This window comes from Procambarus clarkii, chromosome 60 (genome assembly GCF_040958095.1).
Source record: "Procambarus clarkii isolate CNS0578487 chromosome 60, FALCON_Pclarkii_2.0, whole genome shotgun sequence".
Classification (NCBI taxonomy): Eukaryota; Metazoa; Arthropoda; class Malacostraca; order Decapoda; family Cambaridae; genus Procambarus; species Procambarus clarkii.
Window position 1 is genome coordinate 17,096,391 of NC_091209.1, and position 14,118 is coordinate 17,110,508.

General features: G+C 40.2%; 2 protein-coding genes across 6 annotated transcripts in view; one reads left to right on the plus strand and one right to left on the minus strand.

The window, feature by feature from the left end:
- The window catches only part of LOC123766754 (prohormone-4), a 197,148-nt gene extending 186,601 nt beyond the window's left edge, over positions 1 to 10,547 (plus strand). For all 5 annotated transcript variants that reach the window (XM_069307617.1, XM_069307615.1, XM_045756102.2 and 2 more), the window contains 3 exons: positions 4,617 to 4,751; positions 5,965 to 6,117; positions 6,944 to 10,547. In XM_069307617.1, the coding sequence (XP_069163718.1) occupies positions 4,617 to 4,751; positions 5,965 to 6,117; positions 6,944 to 7,137 (482 nt within the window). In that variant the 3' untranslated portion in view covers positions 7,138 to 10,547. The remainder of the gene's footprint in view (positions 1 to 4,616; positions 4,752 to 5,964; positions 6,118 to 6,943) is intronic.
- Positions 7,532 to 8,152, minus strand: LOC123767025 (transcription factor SPT20 homolog). The gene has a single exon (XM_045756507.2). It carries the CDS (start codon positions 8,150 to 8,152, stop codon positions 7,532 to 7,534), a length of 621 nt encoding a protein of 206 aa, XP_045612463.2.
- Positions 10,548 to 14,118: the final 3,571 nt, after the last annotated feature.

Consider the following 14,118-nt stretch of genomic DNA (forward strand, 5'->3'; position numbering starts at 1 on the left):
ATGTACAATATATATTCTTACATATAAGAATATATATAGAGGGAATATATATTATGAGGGCGAGAGAATCTTCTATGCTCCATCTGGGCATAGAAGTGCCCAGATGGAGTGCTAAATGACTTCGAGGAATGTCACTTATTCTCTCCTCAAAGCCCAAGGGACCCCTCATTAATACAACCAGAGGTGGTATCCCTTATATGATGTATATATGTGTGTGTATATATGCGTTTATGTAAAATAAAAGTGCCTAGTGCGAGACGCAGACCGTGACGCACGACGACAACTCCCGTACAGTCAAGACATGTGTTAATTTCCTGTGTTGACAACTAGCGGAGAAATGGTTCATTCCCTCAGTTGTTTAGAGGTTCCCGAGGCGCGGAGCTCTGGTGGGGTAATGGGGCGAGAGCGGCCGTCGGGTGCTCCCCTGGCAACCCTCCCAAACATTGACTGTGACTGTTAACAATACTTTTGACGGCGTATAAAGCTCGTTTGTTTCAGACTACGAACAATGATGGCCGACGTTTCAGTGCTCTTAATAATACATTTTCTGAGAGAAGGGGAATTGGGGTAGGATGAGGGGGGAGGGATGACGATGGGGGGGGGCAAGAAGGGGGGAGATGGGGAATAGATCTCGGGTATGTATTTATTTTTTTATTTTCTTTATTTTTTTTTTGAGATATATACAAGAGTTGTTACATTCTTGTAGAGCCACTAGTACGCGTAGCGTTTCGGGCAAGTCCTTAATCCTATGGTCCCTGGAATACGATCCCCTGCCGCGAAGAATCGTTTTTTCATCCAAGTACACATTTTACTGTTGCGTTAAACAGAGGCTACAGTTAAGGAATTGCGCCCAGTAAATCCTCCCCGGCCAGGATACGAACCCATGACATAGCGCTCGCGGAACGCCAGGCGAGTGTCTTACCACTACACCACGGAGACTGCAAATATATATATAATGCAATTTATATATATATATATATATATAATATATATATATATATATATATATTTATTTATATGTATATTTATATATATTTATATTATATATATATATATATATATATATATATATATATATATATATATATATATATATATATATATATTCTATCGTCCCTGACTGCCGCTTGTGGGGCCAAGTTGCCATACCAAAATGTTTTTATTCTTAATATTTTCTGTTATTGATATTTTTATTATTAGATCTATTATCTACGTTGTCATCATCATCACGTTTATGTTATAAAATGACATTTATCAATAAAACACAAAAGGATAACACAAGTCAGCTGATTAGTGTAAACAAAGGACCATCAGTGAGAATCGATTAACGTAAACGCACAGCCACCAAGGAGGAGGAGAAGGAGGAGGAAGCTATGCAATATTCAGGGTTCCGAGAAGCAGGACTGGTCGTTACGAGTGGACGAGGTTACGTATGACGGAGGGAGGACAGGTTGGTGGTTGGCTAAGGGAGTGCGCATACGGTGAGTTGGGTTGTGGTGGTCTAATAGGTGGGCCAGCGGTGGGTAGTGGTCTGAAAAATGATTACTGCAGTTGTATATACTCAGTGTATATTACTCTGTGTTACCTGGTAGTTCAACAATCTCTCCGTTGTCTGGGAGTCTAACAGAACTCTTTCTCTTTGTAGTATTGACATGTTCTTTCCTACTCTGATTCCTGGATGAATATGTTCTACGAGTAGGGTCTAGCAAAATTATGTAACCCCTACGTCACCAATACTCTATAAATATACATAACCTAATCTCTTAAAGTGAACCAAAATTATGGAAGACTTTGTGTCTTGGATATGGTGCACGCCAGAGATGACGTCATTATGTGCATGCAGAAACAAGTTTTCTATCCTACTGGATTTTACCGACAGGGAACCGTAGCCTAAATCTTCCCGGACGCAGATTTTGATATCTGAATCCAGGACATGTCATGAAAAATACGGACGCATGGCAACCCTATTCGGCTCCCGCTTTTGAAGAGTGGAAGTGTGTGTGGGTAGTGGTCTCCGTCTCTCGCACATCAGATAAATTGCTTTCCATCTCTTGTCTAAAATTGCTCCAACATCTCCATTGTTTTTATTAGCCACTCTGGCATCTCTTTGGGCCGTCTGCTGAAAACGTATATATGTGTGTATGTGTGTGGAGGGGGGGAGGGGGAAGAGGTTCGTGACGAATGCTGCCATTGTTCGGGGCCTGTGTGGGCAAAATTGACGCTATTGTCATGTGCAAACATCCACCGTGTTGCTGAAATAGGCTTTTACGATTCGTTTTCTTTTCCGAATTCATGTAGAAAGCCTGACTGAACGCGTGTGATATTGGCAATATCCTCGAACAAAAAAACTAATGAGCAAAGAGAGGTACACAATAGGTGTGTGTTTCCTGCCTCCTCCTTGCTCATCAGTCTTTTGACATTTTGGGTTGTGATTTTAATTTTGTGTTGAGCATTTTCTGGCAGTCCGGTGATAATTGAGAGCCCGTGGCGTACCTCCGGGTGCGAGAACACAATGTTGGTGCGTGGAGGGGAACGCACTTTCGTGCCTTGACATGCTGGACCATGCATGTTGGGCATATGGGGCAGGCATTGTTCTTCCTGAATTATATTGTATATAATCTTGTTCTTGTTCTGTAGGAAGCCGTTTACTGGATGTGGGGAGTTTACTAGCTGTGCGAGTTTTGTGGAGAAGAGTTTGTTTTGTGTGTTTAAAAGTTTCTGGTAGGTGGTAGCTTCCCGTGGACGGTGAGCAGCTTGCTACGCCTGTGGGGAGGACTTTATAGTGTTGGGAGGAGTTTATGTGGATATTAGCCGTACGCTGAAAATAATCCTAGCACCAACGGATAATAATAGAGTAAGGTTTAGTAGGCACTGTGCAAACGTTGTGTGCATTAGCACAATTGAGGCTCAAGCCACCTCGGGACTAAGCTCAAGGTGTGAAGAAAAGTTTCCAGTAGTTTTATATGTAGAAACTCGGTGTTAATTCAATTTACATAATTTTACGCTCAGAGCCTAGTATGCTGGAGCCAGACACGTATAATCAAGAGACGCCTTTGTTGTTGGGGGGAAGAGGGAGGAGTGCCAGGGAGTCCTGCCTCTCCCAGCCCTGCGCCCCTGGGAGAGTCCCAGGCTTTCTGTTTCATGCTCTCTAATGTTACTGGAGAGAGATCAGGGACTGTACCTAATGTGTTTCGTTGTACCCAAGTGGTCGTTATACTCGATGTTTAGCTGTAGTATGTTTTTTAGTATTTTTACGTAATCTTGCATCCCGGGAGGTCAGAGGTTCCCTGATAATTGTAGGGTCAATCGCGCCTGGTCACTATCAGCTGCTTGTGTAGAGGTATATTGGGGTAGTGTCTTTATTACTGGTTTCCGTTCTTCTTGCGTTTGTCTATTTTCTTCTGTGTTGTTTTTGTGATCTCTGGTCATCCCAGGTCGTACCATTCCGTGCCCCTTACATGATATCCTGGTCATCCCAGGTCGTAACAAGGTCCTAAATATTTCTGGGTGAAAATACCAGGTTAATTTAAAGCGCCGACGCGTCAGTTCTGTCAACATATTTTGGCTCGGTGTTGGGCAAATGCATTACTTCTGAATTTTCCCCCGTCTCTGCGTCTCCGTGTTCTATTAACATTACATTTACATAAGTTTGTCTTCATGGCAATTCTGTCTGACATGTTCTGCTCCTGTATCTTTGAATGGCTTTACATGAATTTACCCGAGGGAAATAGTGGCTTCGACGAGGACAGGAAGCCGACGACTTGTCAAAAGGCAACTTCCTCTCCTTCCCATTTGTCCTGATGATTTTGTCGAGCTGGCTTTTGAAATACAGCAGTGTTATGACAGTTATGACTTTGACGGGTAGGCGGTTCCATGGGTTTATAACCCTGTAGATGACAAAAGCATCTTCTGTTTTGTGTCCTACATTGTGGCTTGAAACCTTGAAACCTTGAGCTTGAAACCGTTGTCCCTTGCTTAACAGCTGTGGCCTCACACTTTGCCTTGTCCTACCGTACTGTAAAGGTTTCATTTGAGGCATCTTCGATTTCTTGGGACTTGTCTGATATTGTTAACTTCCGTGTGTGTAAAATATAGATTGTATAAAAAAATAATCCTTCCACCCTTACTATTGCAGTCTATAAAAGCATGGTTGGAACAAGGCTGTCCGAGCAGGAGGTGCAAGCATGGTTGGAACAACCATGTTCGATGAAAGAAAGAATCGATTCAAGGAAAAAGAATCTTGTATAAGTTCTCAAATTCTTTTGTTACATTTTTTAAGATATTTACGTTCTCTGTTATTGTGGTCACGATACTGTACAGCTTCTTAATTAATATTTACATTTATATTTTCAAACTCGCTTTAGTATTATTACCCTAAAGTGTATTTGCCTGAAAAATGGTGCACCGAAAAAGTCGAACCTAACCGAGCAACCTACCTTAACTCCCTCCCTTGCTCCCTCAGGTAATCGTAGCTATAAGTCGTATAGAAATAGCCAACATCATAAGCCCATAATGTTGGCTATTTCTCAGTATTTAGATGGTTGGTCAATGAAGAAAAAAATCAAACTTAACAGTGACTGAGGTTCTGACCTTGTTGTTTCTCTCCTTCTGTACAGCTGAGCGTGAATGTATGGCGTACGAACCCTTCCGGTGCCCTGGGGGAACGATGTGCATCTCCATCCAGTACCTGTGTGATGGAGCCCCAGACTGTCCTGACGGCTACGACGAGAATCCCCGCCTCTGTACAGCAGGTGAGTCCGTCCTCAACACCTTCAGTCTCCTCTGCCACCCAACATCCTGAATGCAACAGCCTTCCAGTACGTACGTGAACACACACACACACACACACACACACACACACACACACACACACACACACACACACACACACACACACACACACACACACACACTAGAAAGAAGAAGGGAGAGGGGGGACATGATAGGAACGTATAAGATACTCAGAGGAATTGACAGAGTGGACATAGACGAAATGTTCACACGGAATAGTAACAGAACGAGAGGACATGGATGGAAGCTTGAAACTCAGATGAGTCACAGAGATGTAAGGAAGTTTTCTTTTAGCGTGAGAGTAGTGGGGAAATGGAATGCACTTCAGGAACAGGTTGTGGAAGCAAATACTATTCATAATTTTAAAACCAGGTATGATAGGGAAATGGGACAGGAGTCATTGCTGTAAACAACCGATGCTCGAAAGGCGGGATCCAAGAGTCAATGCTCGATCCTGCAAGCACATATAGGTGAGTATAGGTGAGTACACACACACACACACACGGTCGGGGGGAATGAATGCAACAGCCAACAGGGAATGAATGAATGATCATGTTATGTACTGTGGGAGCATAAACAATCAGAAAATAGTAATTACTACCCAGGAACAAAAATTGTGTTGCTGCTGCATAGTGATAATTTTATTATAGATCAAAAAATGAAGTAATTTACCTAATACTGTAGCGACATTACAACAATTGAAGATAAACAATCCAGTATTGCTGATTTATGAGCAGAATTAAGTGACTTTAATACTGTACTTACATTCTTAATTCTTGTGCATGTTGGTCTTGAGTCATTGTTTTCGTGATGCAGCACACAGTTCTTCAAGCAATACAGGTGTAGTTAAGTGTATGATTATCTAGCAGTTTTTGATCCAAAATGTAATTTCTTTAACAGAAACACTCGCAGCAACAACTGCATAGGTGAGGTGTGTCGGTTACATCTCCTGGGATGGAAATCTTGTTACCAGTGAACCATAATATTCTTCATAATATTAATACATTCTTAAAGATATACAATTTCACAAGTGCAGAAGTCCTCCTGATAGAGCACTGACTGTTGATTGTTTCCACGTTAACATTGTCTCAGCAAATCACCTCCCCGTTTTAACTATTTTTATTTCAACCAACCACATTCCATTAAATGCACTGATTGTTGATCGTGTTTCAGCTAAGCGTCCACCTGTAGAAGAAACTGCCTCCTTCCTGCAGTCGCTTCTGGCATCTCACGGACCCAACTACCTGGAGAAACTCTTTGGAACCAAGGCCCGTAATGCTCTTAAGCCCCTGGGAGGCGTTGAGAAAGTGGCTATTGCTCTATCAGGTCAGCACCTTGGTCTCCTCCGGCATGTCTTAAGGTCCAGAGGGGCCGAATACTTAATGTGTCCACTTAGCCACGAGACTTAGTGGCTTGATTGTTATTTACTGAACAGTTTAAGAGTTGAGATGCACTACGAGGGCAACTCGGTAGTGCTTTGGAGCTTGTTAACTATACTGTATAGTAAATACCAACTATGCCACCATAGTTCAGGGTAAGAGATTCAACTCTCATCGGTGGGCAGACTTCACAAGTGTATTGTAAATCCAGCTCATGTAAATTAATAGTCTTGAAAATTTTATTACTTGACCAATATCAATATTTTTTAGATTTACAATGCACCAAAGAAATAAGAAAATTTTACATTTTAATTTAATTTGGTTTGGAAAGTCTTTGAATCAGGTTTTTGGATTTGTTAATAAAATTTGTCTGGTGTGACTTGCATTAACCTAATGTGACTTATTAAGTTAGTATGCAAGTCACACTACCGTGATGCATTAGGTTAGTTAATATGGATCCTATAGCACAGTGGTCTATGTTCTCAACTCAGAACTGGGGATCATAGGTTCAATCTCCAGGGACAGAAATGGCTGTGTATGTTTTCTTTCGTCTGGTGGCTCTGTTCACCTAGCAGTAAATAAGTACCTCGGAGTGGAGCAACTGTTGTGGGCGGCATCCCAAGTTAGGTCAGTTCGACCCGGTGGCTTTATACAATCCTAAGTGCAGGCTTCCTGTCCCTGACAGCAGGAATTATTAGCCTAGTGTGATTGAAACGGTTGCCGTCATATAGCACTACTGATCTCTCCAAACTAACCTTGCTAATCTCTTGCAGAATCACAGACCATTGACGACTTCGGTGACACCCTGCACCTGCTGCGGTCCGACGTGGAGCACCTTCGCTCAGTCTTCATGGCAGTGGAGAACGGGGACATTGGCATGCTGAAATCCCTCGGCATTAAGGACTCTGAGTTGGGCGATGTCAAGTTCTTCTTAGAAAAGCTGGTGAACACTGGCTTCCTTGACTGAGAAGTTTAAGTCACATGTCCAGCAAAAGAAGGTGGTGGTGGTGATAGTAGTAGGCAAGATTAAGAGTAAAAAGCAAAATGCAAATTCAAGATGGAATTGTATATTAAAAAATAAAAGATAAGGTCCTTAGAAGAGTGAGAATGAAGGAAAAGTTAGATATGGCAGAACTGAAGTTAATGCATGGATAAAGGGTGTAAATTGAATAGAAAATTTAAGAGTACACAGTATTGGATATAATGTTACATGGAAGGAATGATGTTTACAAGAATGTTAAAACAGAAAGATCTAATAAATAGGGAGCATGTAGAGAATAAGAATATTTTTTCCAATAACTCCTAACTACAAAGAAATCTATTCTACTCAGAGTATTATATAAAGGGTGACCTAATGGTCTTTAGACTAGTAACTCATTGGCAGCCCCAACTCCAGAAGCTGGGGCCCCACGTAGTTCCAGAAGCTGGGGCCGCACGTAATGTAGTCCCAGAAGCTGGGGTCGCGCGTACTGTAGTTCCAGAAGCTGGGGTCGCACGTACTGTAGTTCCAGAAGCTGGGGCCGCACGTACTGTAGTTCCAGAAACTGGGGTCGCACGTACTGTAGTTCCAGAAGCTGGGGCCGCACGTACTGTAGTTCCAGAAGCTGGGGCCGCACGTACTGTAGTTCCAGAAACTGGGGTCGCACGTACTGTAGTTCCAGAAGCTGGGGCCGCACGTACTGTAGTTCCAGAAACTGGGGTCGCGCGTACTGTAGTTCCAGAAGCTGAGGCCGCACGTACTGTAGTTCCAGAGACTGGGGTCGCACGTACTGTAGTTCCAGAAACTGGGGTCGCACGTACTGTAGTTCCAGAAACTGGGGTCGCACGTACTGTAGTTCCAGAAGCTGAGGCCGCACGTAATGTAGTTCCAGAAACTGGGGTCGCACGTACTGTAGTTCCAGAAGATGGGGCCATATGTAGTTCCAGAAGCTGGGGTCGGGTATAGATCCCAGTGTATCAGAACCACTTTGCACTAAGTACATTGTAATGTTATTGTTTAAATTCTATATCAGGCAAAATCCACGAATAAACTTAATTATCCTTAAGTTAATGTATAGCACGTTTGCCTCTCTTAGCGCCTAATATATATATTTTTATGACTATGTAATAAGTTTTTGTTGTTAGCATCCATTAAAAATTTATCTGTAGGATCTTAAAGTATTTTCTGTGATATTGTTTTTTTGAGAGAACAGCAACTACTGTTTTGTAAACAGAGAAAGACACTCAGCTGTGATGGTTTCACAAAATCACACTAACAAATTTATTTACAATTTCGCTTTTGCTGGGCCAAGGTATTTTTACAATCGAGTGATTTTTTTTCATGTGTTGTTGTTAAAATTTCAAAGTTTAGGATTTTTCATTAGATGTTGGGCTTCAGATTCACTTTCAATTTTGGAGCCTATTAACTAGTCATTAGTAGCATCTTTGTATCAAATTAGTTAAATTGTTTAATATTTTGGATAAAAATTCCCAATATTGAGGATCTTTTAAAGAATTGTTCTTTTAAACCCAGTCACGAGTCTTTCATGAGCATCACTGGGCAGCTAGCCATGCCGCCCAGCAGCGTCCAGTAGAAACGGACTCCATCTGTGTCTTATGGTAATCACTGGCAAGTTTGGGTCTTCATCCTCATGTTGGTTAACTCGAGTCATTTGAGTTTATTCCTGTTTCACGTGTTTAAGGTTGACTTAGGGCATCTTGTTAAAGAGATTAACTGTCGTATTAGGTTTACTGCTTGGGCATGAAGCCAACAGGAGCATCCATAACAACCGTTGTCAGCACCAACACAGTTCTCAGTGTATGTGTCTATCGTCGGTAAATATTTCCAAATATTTGTTATGTCTTCAATAACAATTATATTTGTTAATGCTGTACTGTATTTAAGACCAACAGCGATCTTTTTTAATTTTAATTTTTAAGACAGTCACATCAACAGCTGTCAAATTTAAAGAAAGTTAAAACAGCATCAGCAGTGTTTAAAAGTAACATCTATAGCTATTTAGGTTTAAGACAAATGAACTTTTTTCCTATTTTGGCGTAAATTGTTATAGAGACTAGGGTGAATTGCTACAATAAAAAAAAATATTTTACTATATCAGTTTTAAATGGATGGGTTGTGAAGTGTAAGGCAACAATAAGTGGCCCAAGACTAACTCACCAAGGACACCACAGACCAAGGACACCACAGACCAAGGACACCACAGACCAAGGACACCACAGACCAAGGACACCACAGACCACGCTAAGTATTGATCATGACCAAACCACAACTCGGAAAATACTTTAAGTATGCTATTGTCTTGGAGCTGTATACACAGTACCTGTATAGCCATCTTGGCTCAGCATTTTCATTTGACAATTGATTACTTGTCTCACAATCATGAGCTAACTTATGTAACTCATACTACAGGCCTATGAATTATAACCGAGCAATTCCTAGCACATCAAAATTCTAACATTCATGTATACATAGCAAGTTACTTACCAAGATTACCCTCGAGTCAACCATAAAATACATTTTTTGTTCAAAATCAAACTTTACCTGATGATCATTTCTGTGAAGTGTTAATCTACCTAAGTCTCTCTCGTTTATATGTGATATGGTCTGTCTTCTCTGCATGCATGACACTGCTTCAGTATATGTACAGATGCACAAATATAATGTTCTCTGGGTGTGTTATGTTAGTGTAGAGGGCAATAATTACGATATCGTTTAGTTCTCCGAGCGTCCACACCCAACATATCCGTAAACTCTTGCCCAACCTCCCTCCACACCATCACCTCCTCTTGTCAGCTTTGTGAGCATCGTTGAAATATAACTAGTTGGTGTATATTCAAAGCTTCTGCTCATCTCGCTATGCCCCCATTTTTACAATCACCCTGTTTGAGGGCTATGAGTATGGATTCTTTGAAGGCTGCTGCAAATGCAGCTGACAAGGATAGGTTGCCTGGGGCTGCTAGGAACACAGCTGACAAGAATGGGTTGCCAGCATATTCACATTTTACTCTGTGGCTGCCTTGCTGTCACCTTGTTTTGGTGTCTGACTTTAGTGGAGTGTCGTAACCAGAGTGTAGAGATAACAAATGGCAGATGACTGTGTTTGAGTGTTATTAATGTTGTGAATAATTTTATCTTGGTCATAATAAAGCGGATGACATCAATAAACTCCCACTATAATGTGACGGCAACTCTTCTACCCTTCTATTGTAAGATATTATCTGAATTAATTTTGAGTGTGGACTTATTCTCCTTAAGGAACATGTTGCTTAATAAAACTATTTTAGAAAGTTTCATGATAATGGAACTGTTGGTAAATTTCTTGTGTATTTGCAATACTCTGAAAATACATTTAAAAATATAACATGCAAACAGTGCAATATTTGCTTTCCCTAACCAGCAGCAAGATACCATTGACTAAATCATTTATTCGTGTGTATACTTCATTCGACAAACTATGGCTAGAATATCATATAATTTGTTTTTAATATGGTTAAGTCAGCAGAGATTTAAGTAAGCCAGGCTAGTTTCTGGCTACACAGCAGAGCTTTGGGGCAGCGGTGCAATGTGCTGGGAGGTATGTGGGGGTGGGATATGTAGGACAGTACAGTATGTGCAGGGTGGGATATGAGGGGGTGGCATGTGCAGGGTGGGATATGTGGGGGGGGGGTGGCATGAGCAGGATGGGATATGTGGGGGTGGCATGTGCAGGGTCGGATATGTGGGATGGCATGTGCAGGGTCGGATATAAGGGGGTGGCATGTGCAGGGTCGGATATAAGGGGGTGGCATGTGCAGGGTCGGATATAAGGGGGTGGCATGTGCAGGGTGGGATATATGAGGTGGCATGTGCAGGGTGGGAAATGTGGGGCAGCATGTGCAGGGTGGGATATGTGGGGCAGTGTGAGTGTGGTACATGATGGATATACCATCCTACACATGGGATAGTCAATAACACCGAGTTTAAACAAACAAATGGAAAGCCACTTGCCAATGGTAAACCATGAATGAACAAGCTAGTGGCATTAAAATGGTAAAAATATAAAATTACATGAATAAAGTATACATGCAAGCAAAATCCACCAGCCAAAGGGTTCTTATATGGGCATATGTATGACACTTATATGGGATTGAGTATGGTACCTTTATGGGTATGTGTTTGGTACTTATGTACTTACGTACCTCTATGGTACTTACGTACCTTTTACCTTACACAGACAGTCATCCGTATTTTATAGATATAGAAGATAGACAATGATTAAATCAAGTAATTAAAACTTGACCAGCGGACGAAGACAAAGATGGGGTACATACAGCCCGCCGCCTGCCAAGAATCCGAGCCCTGGCGAAATCGTCATTTTTCACAAAACTCAAAATCAAAACCAGCCATAGAATCGTTTTGAAAATGGTACCATTGTGTTTACCACAGCAATTTACCTTTCTTTCTGTAAAGGCTTTCTTTGCTAATTTTAAATATTAACGCCTATACAGCCATATTTACTGAGATACAGCCACCTCAAATATCAAACCTATCATCGTGTTTTCTCAACAAATTACTAAGGAAAATGAGTTTTAAAAAATGTAATAATAATCAAAATGAGCTAAATAATAAATGGATAATCAAAATAACATTATATCAATATTCCTCATGTATTTAGAGACTACTATGCATGGTGCGTATATGGGCATATGTATGCTACTAATAAAGGCATTTGTATGGTACCTATATTGGCATATGAATGGTACTTATATGGGCATTTATGGTACTTATAAGGGCATATGTATGGTAGTTATAAGGGTATATGTATGATACTTATAAGAACATATGTATTGTTCTTATAAGGGCATAAGTATGGTACCTTTTTGGGCATATGTATGTTACTTATAAGAGCTTATGTATGGTACCTCAATGGGCATATGTATTGTTCTTATATGGGCATATGTATGACACTTATATGGGATTGAGTATGGTACCTTTATGGGTATGTGTTTGGTACTTATGTACTTACGTACCTCTATGGTACTTACGTACCTTTTACCTTACACAGACAGTCATCCGTATTTTATAGATATAGAAGATAGACAATGATTAAATCAAGTAATAAAAACTTGACTAGCGGACGAAGACAAAGATGGGGTACATACAGCCCGCCGCCTGCCAAGAATCCGAGCCCTGGCGAAATCGTCATTTTTCACAAAACTCAAAATCAAAACCAGCCATAGAATCGTTTTGAAAATGGTACCATTGTGTTTACCACAGCAATTTACCTTTCTTTCTGTAAAGGCTTTCTTTGCTAATTTTAAATATTAACGCCTATACAGCCATATTTACTGAGATACAGCCACCTCAAATATCAAACCTATCATCGTGTTTTCTCAACAAATTACTAAGGAAAATGAGTTTTAAAAAATGTAATAATAATCAAAATGAGCTAAATAATAAATGGATAATCAAAATAACATTATATCAATATTCCTCATGTATTTAGAGACTACTATGCATGGTGCGTATATGGGCATATGTATGCTACTAATAAAGGCATTTGTATGGTACCTATATTGGCATATGAATGGTACTTATATGGGCATTTATGGTACTTATAAGGGCATATGTATGGTAGTTATAAGGGTATATGTATGATACTTATAAGAACATATGTATTGTTCTTATAAGGGCATAAGTATGGTACCTTTTTGGGCATATGTATGTTACTTATAAGAGCTTTTGTATGGTACCTCAATGGGCATATGTATTGTTCTTATATGGGCATATGTATGACACTTATATGGGATTGAGTATGGTACCTTTATGGGTATGTGTTTGGTACTTATGTACTTACGTACCTCTATGGTACTTACGTACCTTTTACCTTACACAGACAGTCATCCGTATTTTATAGATATAGAAGATAGACAATGATTAAATCAAGTAATTAAAACTTGACCAGCGGACGAAGACAAAGATGGGGTACATACAGCCCGCCGCCTGCCAAGAATCCGAGCCCTGGCGAAATCGTCATTTTTCCCAAAACTCAAAATCAAAACCAGCCATAGAATCGTTTTGAAAATGGTACCATTGTGTTTACCACAGCAATTTACCTTTCTTTCTGTAAAGGCTTTCTTTGCTAATTTTAAATATTAACGCCTATACAGCCATATTTACTGAGATACAGCCACCTCAAATATCAAACCTATCATCGTGTTTTCTCAACAAATTACTAAGGAAAATGAGTTTTAAAAAATGTAATAATAATCAAAATGAGCTAAATAATAAATGGATAATCAAAATAACATTATATCAATATTCCTCATGTATTTAGAGACTACTATGCATGGTGCGTATATGGGCATATGTATGCTACTAATAAAGGCATTTGTATGGTACCTATATTGGCATATGAATGGTACTTATATGGGCATTTATGGTACTTATAAGGGCATATGTATGGTAGTTATAAGGGTATATGTATGATACTTATAAGAACATATGTATTGTTCTTATAAGGGCATAAGTATGGTACCTTTTTGGGCATATGTATGTTACTTATAAGAGCTTTTGTATGGTACCTCAATGGGCATATGTATTGTTCTTATATGGGCATATGTATGACACTTATATGGGATTGAGTATGGTACCTTTATGGGTATGTGTTTGGTACTTATGTACTTACGTACCTCTATGGTACTTACGTACCTTTTACCTTACACAGACAGTCATCCGTATTTTATAGATATAGAAGATAGACAATGATTAAATCAAGTAATTAAAACTTGACCAGCGGACGAAGACAAAGATGGGGTACATACAGCCCGCCGCCTGCCAAGAATCCGAGCCCTGGCGAAATCGTCATTTTTCCCAAAACTCAAAATCAAAACCAGCCATAGAATCGTTTTGAAAATGGTACCATTGTGTTTACCACAGCAATTTACCTTTTTTCTGTAAAGGCTTTCT

Excerpts from the sequence above, each read along its gene's own strand:
- LOC123767025 (XM_045756507.2), bottom strand. The coding sequence starts at position 8,152 with ATGTACTTAGTGCAAAGTGGTTCTGATACACTGGGATCTATACCCGAC.